The following is a 13,995-nucleotide window of genomic DNA, read 5'->3' as shown; positions in this document are numbered from 1 at the left end:
TAATGCATTTTCTCAGCTAAATGCATTAAACAGAATTTAATAACATTGTCATTCTCTATAAATGAATGCTACAGCTTTAGATCTATGGTCTCCGTTTACAATTCAACCATTTCTAGGGGCCCATGAATGGCCCCTATCAGCAGCTACTGAGTTTTCTTTGCCTTGATATCCCAGTCTTACAATTCTAGATCTCAGAGGTGCTAACATAAAAAAATTATAGAGTTAACCCCTTTGAGCTTTTTAGATCTATAATGCAGTCTGCAGCCAAGTTGTTGTAGAGGTTAAATAGGTTTTATTATGACTTAATTAGTAAAATGGCAGCAAATTTGCTTATTTCATAACTTCATAACCTTTGACCCTTCAGCTCTGTCAGCAGCAGAAACAGTAACACTATACCTGTTGGGGAAAATAGACTACATTTGCTTTGCATTGTCCCCACATGATGGCAGTGATTAATATAGGTTGTTGCTATGTTGTTGTACGGTGTTTTAAGATCTTGTTCAGTGTGCCCCTTGTTAACTTTGAGCTCCTGCTCCTCCAAAGATCTCTGAACGGCCCTGGTTACGAATTAATCTGCTGACCCAACTCCGCTTTTTCTTGTTCAGTGGGAATGAAATTATCCTGCAGATAACATGCACAGACTGATGCCTTCTGACTTTACGTCAGCAAAGCTCAGTTTTTACCAAATTCAATGGACTCTTTGCACCTAAGGCGTTGACGTCACATCTCCAGGAGCCAATGCGGCTCACTTTTTTCCGCTTTGAGTTACCATGACTGGTAGAAAAGACTAAGTCGTATTTCAGATGCAAAAAAACAATACTATTAACATTGTTGTCTTCCTAATATAATGGGCTTTTAAGTTTTCGTTAATTTCCAAGCGATCCTGAATTAAGAAGATGGCTTGTAAATATCTGTCGCTACCAGCTAACGCCGCACAGCAAAGTTTGCAGCCTTCACTTCACTCCGGATCAGCCTAAAACTACCGGGGACACGGATGGTAAATAAAGGAGCCTCCCTGAGTTATTTCCATGGAATCACTTCTATATTCAGCCTGAAAGAGTTTATGGGAACGAGAGAGCAGACCAGAGCCAGACAGCCGAGCAACTGATCCGCCTGAACATACTGCTGTAAACACCGTCCTATCTGAGCTCTGAACAAGAAACATGCAAAGGTAATAAAACGAAATAACACAGAGACATGAAGCAACACGGTCATATTTTTCTAAAAGCAGCAACTTTGAACCTGAACAGCTGAACCAGATCTCTGACACCAGAGCTGCGCTACTGTTAAGCTATGAGGCTTGTTGAGCTCCGTCAGGCTTCGGAAGTAAAAAGCCCGAACCGGAACCTCCCCGTTAGTCTGTGACAGTAACGACAATAAACACACATAATATACTTGAAAATAAGATAAAAACATTGTCCGTTAGAATGTTTAGATACTTAAATAGCACATTTTACAAGAATAATGTCCGAGAATATTGCCTACTAGCATAAGCTAACGTTAATGTTAGCCACAAAGTCTAAGTAAAACTCACCTTCGTGTCAGTGAATGTATAACGAGGCGAACATCTTAAAACCTTTCTCCAGCTGACTTGTTGGGGCTTCAGATCGATGTACAAACCTTGGCCAAGCCCTGAAAGCACCTAATGTAAATGATATTTGTATTGGATCGGAAACAATCGAGCCGCTTTACCCCGAACGCGGAAGCTGAGGTGGAAAGGGCCCATAGTCTAAATCTGCTCCTTAGTCGCATCTTTTCGGGGTTGCTACTGCCTCTAGTGGCGTGGGGGTGGTAACGCAGCTAATATAATTACATTACTAAATCAGAATACCGTAAAGTATTTTGTGTGTCTGCGGGGGGGAATGAGAAGGGTTCGGTGCCTCAAAAAAGGTTAAGAACCACTGCATTAACTTGTCCATAATCTCACCAGGCTGATCTGTAATGCTAACATTCTTCTTTTTCAAATACATTGACATCAGCTTGACCCATTCAAGAAAAGAGCATTTGTCAGTTACTTCCCCACGAAAAATAGGGGCTTCTTTGGCATCATATTTAAGGGCCATGGTGAGCTGTGTGTGAGGTCTATTGTAGTGTCAAAAACTTGAGCACATTTGCATTCTCTGCACTGGCTAGTTTTATACATATATACATATCACAAAAGTGAGTGCACCCTTCATATTTCTGCAGATATTTAAGTATATATTTTCATGGGACAACACTGACAAAATGACACTTTGACACAATGAAAAGCAGTCTGTGTGCAGCTTTTATAACAGTGTAAATGTATTCTTGTTTTCTTCCCTCAAAGTCTTCCAGTAACATACACCAGGTGTATAATGAGCTCAGCACTCGCAGGCTGCCCCAGTTAGCAAACAGCTGGTGGAACTGAGTGGGGAAGGGGAGGTGCTCTGTGACACAGAACCTCAGTAGTTTGGAAACTGCAGCTTTAAGGAAGAGCTTTGTGGAAATAAGTGAAGCTTTGTGAGAACAAGTGTTTAGGCTCCCCAAATGGTTGCCACAGGAGATTGAAGGGTTTGTCAAACATGCATGAAAGAATGAAATCAACACTCTGTTTTTTTTTTGTTTGTTTTTTTTACAAAGGAATAACATTATAAAATTATATAGGGTTCACAAAAGGTCAATTTTACATAAAATCTTTTTTTTTGAGGAGCCAGAGTTAAACAAATTAAAGTGTTTGTCAGTGACTTTCATTCTCATAAATGGTTCAGTGTCAGAGTCTTTGTTAAACACTATTTCTTGGTGCATATGGTATGGCATTGTGAAAGCTTGTCATTGCAAGTTTCAAACTGTAATGAGTTGCGCTAACAACATTCTCTTGCTGGATATCCTGTCTATAATCAGGTTTAACAGGTTCTAATACATACAGTAGTTTGAGCTGGTAATCTTTTCCATGTTCTTGACCTAACTCGTAAGGAACATCTGATTTTATTAGGTTTTAAAACCTGTCATTAGAGCAAACTTAATGTATGATCATGGAGGTGATACTTTTGTTTTGCCTCCTAATCCAGGCTGTGGAGACACCGCCATTCCCTGTGAGCTCCAGTATGCTCTCCACCAATCCACAGCCAAGAATTCCCATTCTTATCCATCTGAAAACCCCTTGTCAACTTCAGAACAAAGCATCTATCATTCTCCAACCCAGGATTCCCAACTCGACCCTTGTTGCCAGGATGTGGCCGAACAAAATGACCACTGTACAGTCTGAAACATTCAGGAGCTGTGATGTTCAATCCAGTAGCCAGAGTCTGTCAAAGCAGCCAGCTCAACCTGATGATCCCAAAGGAACAATTAGCTCTGAAAACATTATTAATGTGCATCATTTCATCAAAGAGCAGAGTACAGCTGGCCCATCCCTCGTAGAGCCACATCCTCCTTCTGAACAAACTCAAACTCAAAATAACAATCATGGACAAAAGACCAAAAAACCCAGAGATTCCCAGAGCCAGCAGCTAGACCAGCGGTCTGTAAAGAGGAAGAGAGGTACGCAGGGAGACAGTTTCCTTCAAGGGAGTTCCAGCTCTGGTCTAGAGCCAGTCGTGGCCCCAAGCTCCAAACCCTGGCCTGTTTTCACCATCGCCAACTCTGCAGTGGTACATGAAGCTCAACTACCTTCCAAGGTTGAAGGGTAACATACAAAACTATTCTTTTGCTGTATTTTGCACTTTTTTAATGTTAAGTCATCTTTACACAGCTTTCCTTTGCATGTGTGTCTATCAACAGTCCACCTGTGTGTCAGAAATTGAAAAGACTTCAGGCCCGGACCATTATCCAGCAGTGCAGCCAGGCGAGGGTTAAGGTCAGACCAGCGGTAGATGGTGCTGATGCTGATTGGGTCCAGGTGAGTGAGAGATTTTGTAATGGCTTCAGATATGCTTACCATATGTTGACATTTGATACACTGTTTTTATATTGGCATTGATGAACACACACACACCTTTATACATACACAACTCCATAGTTTTATGCATGTTTCCCTTTTCAGTACAAGAAGACAAAAACTTAATTACAATAAAATATCTAAAAATTAAAAGGAAAAGTCAATAACCTGATAAACATGTCATTGTCTAACATTAGCTACATATTGCTCTTACTCTTCTTTTTTTCAGGAAAAAAAATATTTGTATAATATAAATTTTGCTATGGAGAGCATAAACGATGTGTGAAAAAAATGCAACAGACTAAATTAGTTTTATTTTATTACATAAACTGCCTTAATACCCAAACACTTCACATGAGAACTCCTTGGCCGGAAAACATGAAAATATATATATGTGTGTGTGTGTGTGTGTGTGTGTGCATATACAAATATATATTAAAAAATATATATTATTCGGTATTATAAATATTTTTATAATTATTTAATTATAAATAATTAAATAATTATTTATCATAATTTAATTATAAATATTTAAATAATCATTTATTTATTACAGTTATATTATTTATAACAGTTATTTATGGACTGTGTTATAAATAATATATTTATATTATTTATAGCACAGTTGTGTTATAAATAATAGCAGTCCCACATCACTAGCCAGATAAATCACTGTTTTTGTTTGAATTTCAACTTTTACATTACATTAAGTCTTTAGAAGGTTTAGTAAACATATAGAAAACCTACAGACCCAACAGGCATGATATGCATTCTGCTCATTCTGTGAAACTGAATCATTTACTGAAAGGAGTGTGTTCCAAAAAACAGAAGTGCTGAGTTCAATTAGTGAGGTCATTGGTTTTGTGAAAAAAAAACAGGTGTTAAATAGGTGACCCTTATTTAAGGATGAAAGTACCGTATTTTCCGCACTATAAGACGCACCTAAAAACCTTCAATTTCCTCAAAAGCCGACAGTGCGCCTTATAATCCGGTGCGCCTTATATATGGACCAATATTGAGCCACAACAGGTCCAGCAACGGACCTTACCACAGGGGCCGCGTTTCATTGGCTAATGCCCATTTTAGGTCACAGTGCAGCTACCACGTGCGTGACCGTCTCACAAACACAAGCTACAGTAGTAAACATATGCTAATGTACATTGTGGACCATCAAAACCATGAATGCCGACTTACCCAGCTTTGCAAGAACAATAGGCATCAGTGATCTTGTCCACAGCTATATTTATGCTGAGGGTGTGAGGATCTGCTGTTTTCCTCATCTGTCGGTAGCTTTTAGCTGTGACGCGCACAATGTTGGAGGCATCCAGTGGCTCAAACACCTTGATGTCGTCCAAAAAAGATGACATGAACTTGTTGGTTCCCCTGTCCATTGTCGTGGCTGATATGTTGTGAAAATCCGGCAGAAATGCTACGCTAATTAACTCAGATCGAAATGAAAGACGTCATGTTTACACAGACATGCAGTAGGCTGCTTACGTAGTTGGTCCACTACGGTAAGCAGCCGCCAACTTCTTTTTCCCCCGTAGAAGAAGTAGTGCGCGGTGCATGCTGGGATAGTTGTCAGAACACTGGTTTGTTAATAAAGTTTGATAATACATTTAAAGGGGGGGAGGGGCAGGGGAAGAGAGACAGAGACTGCAGCGGCAGCGTGTCGGTTGGTCTGTGTTACCCAGAAAGCAGTTGGGCATAATATCGCAACACCAACACCGTGAGTGAAACAACGGCTGGGCCAGCCTACTATATAAAGTACTCGGGGACCATTTCTTTATTAATGTGGATGTGTAATAATAGAGTATGAAGCGTCTATTCTATGCGCCTTATAATGCAGTGCGCCTAATGTATGAAAAAAGTCCTAAAATAGGCCATTCAGTGAAGGTGCGCCTTATAATCCGGTGCGCCTTATAGTGCGGAAAATACGGTAACTGATGCTGCTGGTTGTGCATTTGTTCTTGAAAAACAGAGTAACGTGTGTCTGTTCAGGAGAAGAGCGTTCTTTGATCAAAAACTTAACAAAAGAGGGAAAAACCTATAAAGAAGTGTAGAAAATGATTCAGCTAAAATGGTATCAAATGCTTTAAAATGGCGGCCAAAACCAGAAAGTTGAGGAAGAAAAAGAAAAACAACTATTCCAATGAATCGGAGAATAACAAGCTACCAGCAAGAAGCCCCCGCAAAGTCATTGTTAAAAAATGTTGTGCTGAAGCAGCTACAGTTTTCCAAAGAATATATTGACTGGCCTAAAAAGAATTGGCGTAATATTTTGTGGACTGATGAAAGTAAAATTGTTCTTTTTGGTTCTAAGGGCCACAGACAGTTTGTCAGACATCCTGCAAACTCTGAATTCAAGCCACAGTACACACTGAAGACGATAAAGCATGGTGGTTGAAGCATCATGATATGGGGAAGTTTCTCATACTATGGTGTTGGTCCCATTTATCACATACTAGAGATTCATGGACCAGTTTGACTTCACCAGAATACTGGAAGAAGTCATATTGCTGTATGCTGAAGAGGAAATGTCCTTGAAATGGATGTTTCAACAAGACAATGACCCCAAACACACCAGCAATCAAGCAAAGTCATCAGACAAACAGAATTCAAGTAATGGCGTGGCCAGCACAATCCCCGGACCTTAATCCCATAGAAAACTTGTGGACTGAGATTAAAAAAAATGCTGTTCATGAGGCAAAACCAAGAAATACAGAGGAATTGTGGAACATAGTACAGTTGTCCTGGGCTGCAGAACCTGAGAGGTGCTGCTGCCTCTCTCCAGCTAATGTTCCAGGCGAGAGGCAGGGTACAGATAAAAGATAACTTCAAAGGTAAAGTTTTAGATGTTACATCTGACAATAAGGGTCATTGGATTTTCTTAGTGGTTGAATTTCACTCTTACATCTTTTTGCTGGGCAATATTTATGGTTAGAATTCTGATTCTTTAAATGTTATTTTCTTAAAAGAGCTGGAGGACACCATGTTTTTTCTTGGTACTAAGTTTCCATCAGCAAAGGTTATTTTAGGGGGAGATTTTAATAAGGTCTTTTCCAATAAACTGGATCGGCATCCCTCTAGATTTAGAAACGGATAGAACCATCTTATGAACTTCTCTAACCGGTTAAATTTATTAGACATTTGGAGACATCATCATCCTACTGACTTACAATACACCTGGAATAACAAAAGCTTTTCAACTCAATCTAGAATTGACTTATGGCTTATTTCAGAGGACATGGAGAGTCAAGTAACGGAGGTTAAAATTTGCCCTGCAGTTTTAACTGATCACAAAACCATTTGTTTAAAATTAAATCTTTCTATTAAGGAGAGTGTATAACCACTGGAAACTTAACAACTCATTATTAAATAACATAGAATTTACATCATTCATTCAAAAACTAATCAAACAGTCCTGGACAATCACTATAATAACCAATTTGGAAAATATTGGGAATTATCAGGTATGCAATCCAATTTAGCAAAAGAATAAACTGCATAAAAAAGAAAAGCTAGAGCAATTAATCAGATCTATCTCAGGCATTACTACTAGATGACGAAGTTGTAACACAGTTGTGTTAACATCAAGAAGAGTTAAATGAGATATATAAAGAAAAAGCATGTGGCGCTTTTATTTGGTCCAGATTAAAATGGATTGAGGAGGGTGAAAAAAATATCAAATACTTTTTTAACATGGAAAAAAGAAATTTTGAAAGGAAATCAGTATCCAAATTAAATATAGATAATTCTGTAATAGAAGATTATTCAGTAATTTCAAAATATATATCAAATTTTTTAGAGATCTCTATAAAAATGATAACTGTATAAATAGCACAGATATATTAAACTCTTTAGTAGAAGTGTACAAAGCTAATGAATCTTTAAAAGAGGATTGTGATGAAATACTCTGTATTGAGGAGATAAAATGGAGCATCAGTAACCTGAAATCTAACAAGGCAATGATGGTTTGACGTCAGAATTTTACCAGAAATTCTCGGCTGAAACTTCAGAATTTCTTCTCGCACTTTATAATGAATCCATTCACAATGAAAAACTTCTATCACTTTGATCCCTAAACTAAATAGAGACCCTTTAATAATACATAATTGGCACGGCATCACTCTGTTAAGTAATGACTATAAAATGTTGGCCTCCATTTTAGCTAAAAGACTGAAAAATGGTTAAATGATATTATACATGAATCTCAAAACGGCTTCATGCCTGGAGGCAACATTTATTCGATTAGTGTTAGACTTAGTTGATTATAAAGATCTTATCCCTGGTGACCCAATTATTCTGTTTTTAGATTATCAAAAGGCCTTTGATACAGTTAGTCACAACTTCATTTTTGACACATTGTCCTTTTTTAACTTTGGTAACTTTTTCATTAAAGCCTTTAAGACACATCTAGCCGATTTAATATCAATAAAGGGGTTCGTCAGGAATGTCCGGCCTCCCCTTACATTTTTCTGCTTGTTGGCCAAATTTTAAACTATTTAATTAGACAGAGCTCATTTGAGGGAATTAAAATATTTGATTAAGTACTTAAAATTTCACAACTTCCTGACAATACAACAGTGTTTTTAAAAAATTCTAATGAAATTCCTGTAGCTCTGTCTGTTATAGCTAAATTCTCTAGCACTTCAGGGTTAAAACTCAATCTAAAAAATGTGAAATCATTCCCTTACATGCAACCGCTGTTACTGAAATGTGTAATATCCCTGTAACAAAACACCGTAACTTACTTAGGAATTAAAATCTCCACTGACCACAGTAACATGGGTAATTTTACTCCTTTACTCCTGTTTGTGAATCTGTTAAAAAGAAATGTAACAGTTGGTTAGCTAGGGATTTAACTATTTATGGTAAAGTACTATTAAGCAAAGCAGAAGGAATATCAAGGTCTCATATCTTTTCGCATCACTAGATGTTAGTAAATAGCTCTGTTCTGATCTGGATAAAAATTTGAAAAAATATTGTTTTATCAAATTTACATATTTTACTCATCTTTAACAACTCAACTTTTTCTTCAGATGAAGAATATATAGTTAATCTTATTGTAATCCTAGCAAAATATTATGTCCACAAGATGAAATGGAGTGAAAAAATCTCCTCTTTTAATAATTTTCAAGAAACTGACTTAAAAATGTATACTGCCTCTGTTGAAAAACTTGTCCTTTCGTGTTTTGAAAGGCGCTGTCAAATAAAATGCATTCTTCTTCTTCTTCTTCTTCTTCTTCCTGTTCTTCTTCTTCCTATTATTATTATTATTAGTAGTAGTAGTAGTATCTCCAGGACAATAGTGTGTTATAAATGTGCTGATACTTCATTGTATATATACATATACATATAACGCTGAGTGGAGTGGTGGACCGCTCCAAGATGGCGGCCCAACATCACTCAGCGACAACAGGCAAGAGCGGTCCATGAGGCGTCTATTCTTTATATAGGTCCATGGTCTGACCTGTCCTACCAAAATCCTCTGGTCTTTAATGCATTTCCCTTCTAACAGTGCTTCTCATTAGCTCTCTCTCATTAGAAAAACTACACAATATGGAAAAAAGTTAGCTATGCTAAGAAAATAACAGTTACTTCAGGCCACCTTATTTACTTGGTTGTGTAGAAGCTAGTTTCTGGTCCCAAAGTCAAGAAATTCTGCTCTATTATTTTCTCTCGTTCTTACTTCATTGCATTGAAAGATGATGCTAATGGATCCAGTTTGTACTTTAAAATGGTTGAAACAAGTCTATGCAGCTCATGCATTATGGTGCTTCAATCACTCTGCTGCCACATTCAAATCATTCCCTAAACTGTTGGCGGCAACATATTGTAGGACCCAGCATTCAATGATGGGTCTACGTATTCATAGATCCATCATTTATATAAATTTAGAAATATTATCTATATAACATTTATAATGTTTATTAATATTTAATGGTCTCCCACCTTGACTGCCTGGAGACCAGTGGCACACATCACCCTGCTGGTCATAGCTGCCTGCAGAGAATTTAGCTTGTGCCTCACAGAAGCTTATGTTACAAACTTAGTCACTCCTGTTGAGTAGCAGTGTAGAGCTAAGCTCAACACAATCCAGACACTTCATGTTTTGTTTCACAGTGTTGTAGAACTCAAAGAAACTATTGAAGACCCAGTTCTTCGGAGAGCATCTCCTACCCTGTGCTTCCCTCTACGCCTCACTTCTGACAGAACCTGACCTGTAGTTTTCCTGTTAGCTTAAATATTGCCTATACTGTTACATCCCAATTAGTAAGTTTGTTTGGATAAGTGTTTACCAAATGCATAAACAAACTTGTTTTTCTTCTTGTTTCAGTTTTATAAGATGCAGTATTTTTTTTATCAGAAATGATCATTGTGTCTCTCTTTAGATTGAACAGGGGTTGGTTGTATACGTGTGCTTCTTTCAAGGAGCTACAGAGGAGGTCACACTTGAGATGGGTGAGATATCTTTCAAATTCACCTTTTTTCATAGGAATGAGATACATCAGTTGTTACTTTTTGACTTAAATAAATGTCTATAGATTTTATTTAAATTAACATTATTTATAGAGCTATATAAAGAATATTATATATAATTTTGGATTGTCACTGACAGTCTTCTTGCCTCAAGTGTAACCAATGAAACTTAGAAATGTTGACAGTTGCCTTAAACAAGTCCAGGTTTCATCCAGACTTTTTCCCTCATTAAGTGAGTCCATTTATTTCTTCTTATTGATATAAAAGTACATTTCAATTGGTTAAATGTTAAAAACATCAAGTTTATAACAGAATTAATTAATATACCAACTTATCAATGTACCACTAAAAATGTCTCAATTTACTTTAACTTGCTGTTTAAATGTACTCACTCCTATCGTTTCCATATTTTTCTCAACAGCCAACAAGTTCATGTCCACTAAAGTTTTTCGAAAAGACAGACACACTGTGTCAGTTCTCGACCTTCCTGGGAGTATTTTACTGGTTCCCCAAGACTCCCTGGTTGGTGAGCCACTGGCCAATAGAAGAATGCAGTACAAAGACAGATGTGAGCCTTGGCTGGGGGCTCAGCTTTTCTCAAGCCTAGTTGGAGCCTGCAGGCAGCTCATGTCAGAATCAGCCAAGTGCACAAAGGAGGGCATGAAGGTGGAGCATGGAGTCTATGGGCAGAAACAAGAGATCAGCATCAGATCTCTGGAGCCGCTATCGTTGCTCCTGGAGTTCTGAGGCTCACCTGGAACACAGGAGACCTTCCTATTACTTCAATCCTAATCTCAAGAAAATGTCTTAGGGAGGCTTTTCATGAAACCTACAGTCAAAACAATACAACTTGCTAAACACTACAGAGGACTTGCATAAGAACATTATTAGATTGCATATCAAATGCGATCCTATCTTTAAAGTTTCTGTCCTTGTAGTGTTCTGTTATGTTTGGTTAAGCTGCACCATATAAAGGCCGTGTTCATTGTACAAATTATAGTTGCTCTCAATTTTCTGGCATGTCCAATGTCTACCTCATTGTTTTTCCACGTGGATCAACATGAAAAAGGTTTTCAGAGGTTTAAAATATGGTGAGAAGTTCCTAACATCAAATGGGTTAGAGATTGTTTGAGCTGAGAGAAATCCTAAGGATAAATGTATATTGTTTTTCATGCTCATGCCCATATTTAGAGAAAATCACAATGTTCAAAATTTGTTGTAAAAATTAAAATGCATTCTGAATTTATAGTTATTTACACCTACAAAAACACAAATACATGACCCATGTTGCTTTTATTAACTGACTTGAAATAAAATCCATTCTCGATTAATGGTCAATGGTATTGACGCCAGGAATGGCTGAGTGTAGTCTTATTAAATATCTGAATGAGAATAGAGTGGAATAAAAATGTGAAAATAAATGTAATTTTACTCCATGAAATGTAAAACTTCTCTTAAAAGCCGAAGATACATTGAAGGTTGTGCAACCTCTTATATCCATCTTACAGTGGGAGGAAAAATGTTTTTGATGCAGCACTAATTCTCCAGGTTTCCCTAGTTGCATAGAACAGTTAGGTGTATTCATAAAACATTGAATCTGAAAGTAATGAAAAACCAAATGTGTCCAGTTTTTAAAGGGGAAGTATTATGTATGTATGTATTTGAATAAAATACACTTAGTGCCATTTTATTCTAGTAACCAAATTACCTTCAGCTATAAAAACAAATACTTAAAAGAAATTACTTTTTAAAAAATATTTAGTGCTTTGAAATTGGGTGTATATTTCTTTAAGAAGCTCCTGGTCTTTCAGACACTTCAGCACAACGTTTCTCAATTATGCCGTTTAAAACATTCCTAGGAGCGTTGGGCTGAGAACTAGCTCTTATGACAGAAAGAGCAAACTTTTAGCTCCACCAGCTGTTGGCTAATTGCTGCGGCCGCTAGTCTGAGGCGCTGAGCGGGGGAGCGGCAGGGGAGGGCTGATCTGCGAGGCAGAAGCTGAGCTGAAGACTGCAGTGCAGAGAAAGAAACACTCCAGGTTTGTTTTTGATTAGGGAATAAGATGACACGACTCAAGGGTTGATTTTTGCATAATAGAGGTGGGACCAAGTCGGGGTTTTGCAAGTCTCAAGTCTTTATCTTCAAGTCCCGAGTCTGAAACTTGGAAGTTCAAGTCCTTTTGAGTCTCCCCCCCGCCCTTCTTATAACATGTTGCAATCATATGTTAAATGTAAATAAATCCATATTTATTTCAAATATTGATAAAATGTGCAGCTGAACACAAAGTATAAAAAAACAGTAGACCTAATGCGCTGACTGCAGTAAACAATCTATTGTCAATACAATTGCCTGATGTAGATGTCTTCAAATACACCCTCCATCCTCTGATGCATCTGGACCCGGTTCAGCATGATGATGGGGACAGAGAGAAACTCTCTTCCCTGACTTCAGGTACAGAACCTGCTTTCTGATATGCAGCCCCAGCTCCAGAAGAGGATAGCAGGCAGAGTGGGGGGGGCATTGGCTTTTTTTTTTGTGGGTGGGGGGGTTTATGCATTTATATTAAAGCATTTGCTTTAATATAAATGCATAAACAAATCTTTGTGTAACTTTTCAAATAGGATATGCTTATTGCAAAATAAACAGTGACGTATAAAATGTTATGCTCAAATTTACATAAGCATTAGCTCATATGTTGCAGAAATGTACTATTTTCAATCTCTGAAATCTTTTTAAATGCAAAATCAATCTACTCAAGACTAGCAATATTACTCAAGTAAAAGAAAAAAGTACAGTGCAGTAAAACTACTCTGAAAAGTACCTTTTTCTCCCAAAACGTTACAAGTAAATGTAAACAGTACTACCCACTTTTGAACATAGATAAACAATACTAGTAGCCTATTCTTAACAAGCTTAATGTGATATAATAGCATTAGCTAGCCATCATGTAGCTAACACTACCTGCATCCAACAGCATTAATCGGCCATTTTGGGGGAAGGAACTGTGTGAAGTTCTTTGCTGCCATGATTGTAACACCTGTAAAGTTCTGCACAGCAGCAGGTCTCTGCCGCAGCTGCACACCGGTGCCAGCATCTTGGCGCTCATGTGTCTATATGTGGCTTGGAAAAACATGTTATGACTGAGTGTAATGAATTAGTGGGTCACTTTATAAATATGTGTTACACTTTATATTTTGGGTAAAATATCAAGTCTTTTCAAGTAAACAGGTTCAAATCCAAGTCTGAACATTTTTTCAAGTCAAGTCTAAAGTCTTAATATTAATTGACTCAAGTCCAAGTCATGTGACTAGAGTTCCCACCTCTGCATAATTTAAGTTCTGCTTCTTGTTTTGTATCAAATGAGTCTTTATGGGTAAATGTGTACTCTAAAACCTGTGAACATTTAGGAAAACCTATCCCAGGTTTTTATACACAAGAATTCTGCAACACACAGGTAGACTGCTGCGTTGTTTCATATGGGAAAGCTGTGGATTTTAGAGTTTGAGTCCCAGAACTGTCTCTTGAAGCATACCACTTGACTTTTCTGACAGTCTCAGAAATCTGTTAGAGCCGGTATTTAACCAGCTAAAAGGTCACTATGAATCCTCAGCCA

The 13,995-nt window shown here is 37.6% G+C and overlaps 1 protein-coding gene across 1 annotated transcript in view; it reads left to right on the top strand.

Annotated features, from left to right (window-relative positions):
• Positions 1-11,724, top strand: part of LOC106911292 (uncharacterized) — a 42,912-nt gene extending 31,188 nt beyond the window's left edge. Inside the window, exons 16-19 of the mRNA XM_088002578.1 lie at positions 3,030-3,646; positions 3,742-3,859; positions 10,294-10,363; positions 10,803-11,724. Coding sequence (XP_087858704.1) covers positions 3,030-3,646; positions 3,742-3,859; positions 10,294-10,363; positions 10,803-11,128 — 1,131 coding nt within the window. The 3' untranslated portion in view covers positions 11,129-11,724. The remainder of the gene's footprint in view (positions 1-3,029; positions 3,647-3,741; positions 3,860-10,293; positions 10,364-10,802) is intronic.
• Positions 11,725-13,995: the final 2,271 nt, after the last annotated feature.

This window comes from Poecilia mexicana, unplaced genomic scaffold (genome assembly GCF_051168715.1).
Source record: "Poecilia mexicana isolate PSO_F unplaced genomic scaffold, ASM5116871v1 scaffold_22, whole genome shotgun sequence".
NCBI classification, from domain to species: Eukaryota; Metazoa; Chordata; class Actinopteri; order Cyprinodontiformes; family Poeciliidae; genus Poecilia; species Poecilia mexicana.
The sequence above is the reverse complement of the archived record's forward strand: the minus strand, read 5'-3'. Positions and strand labels throughout refer to the sequence as shown.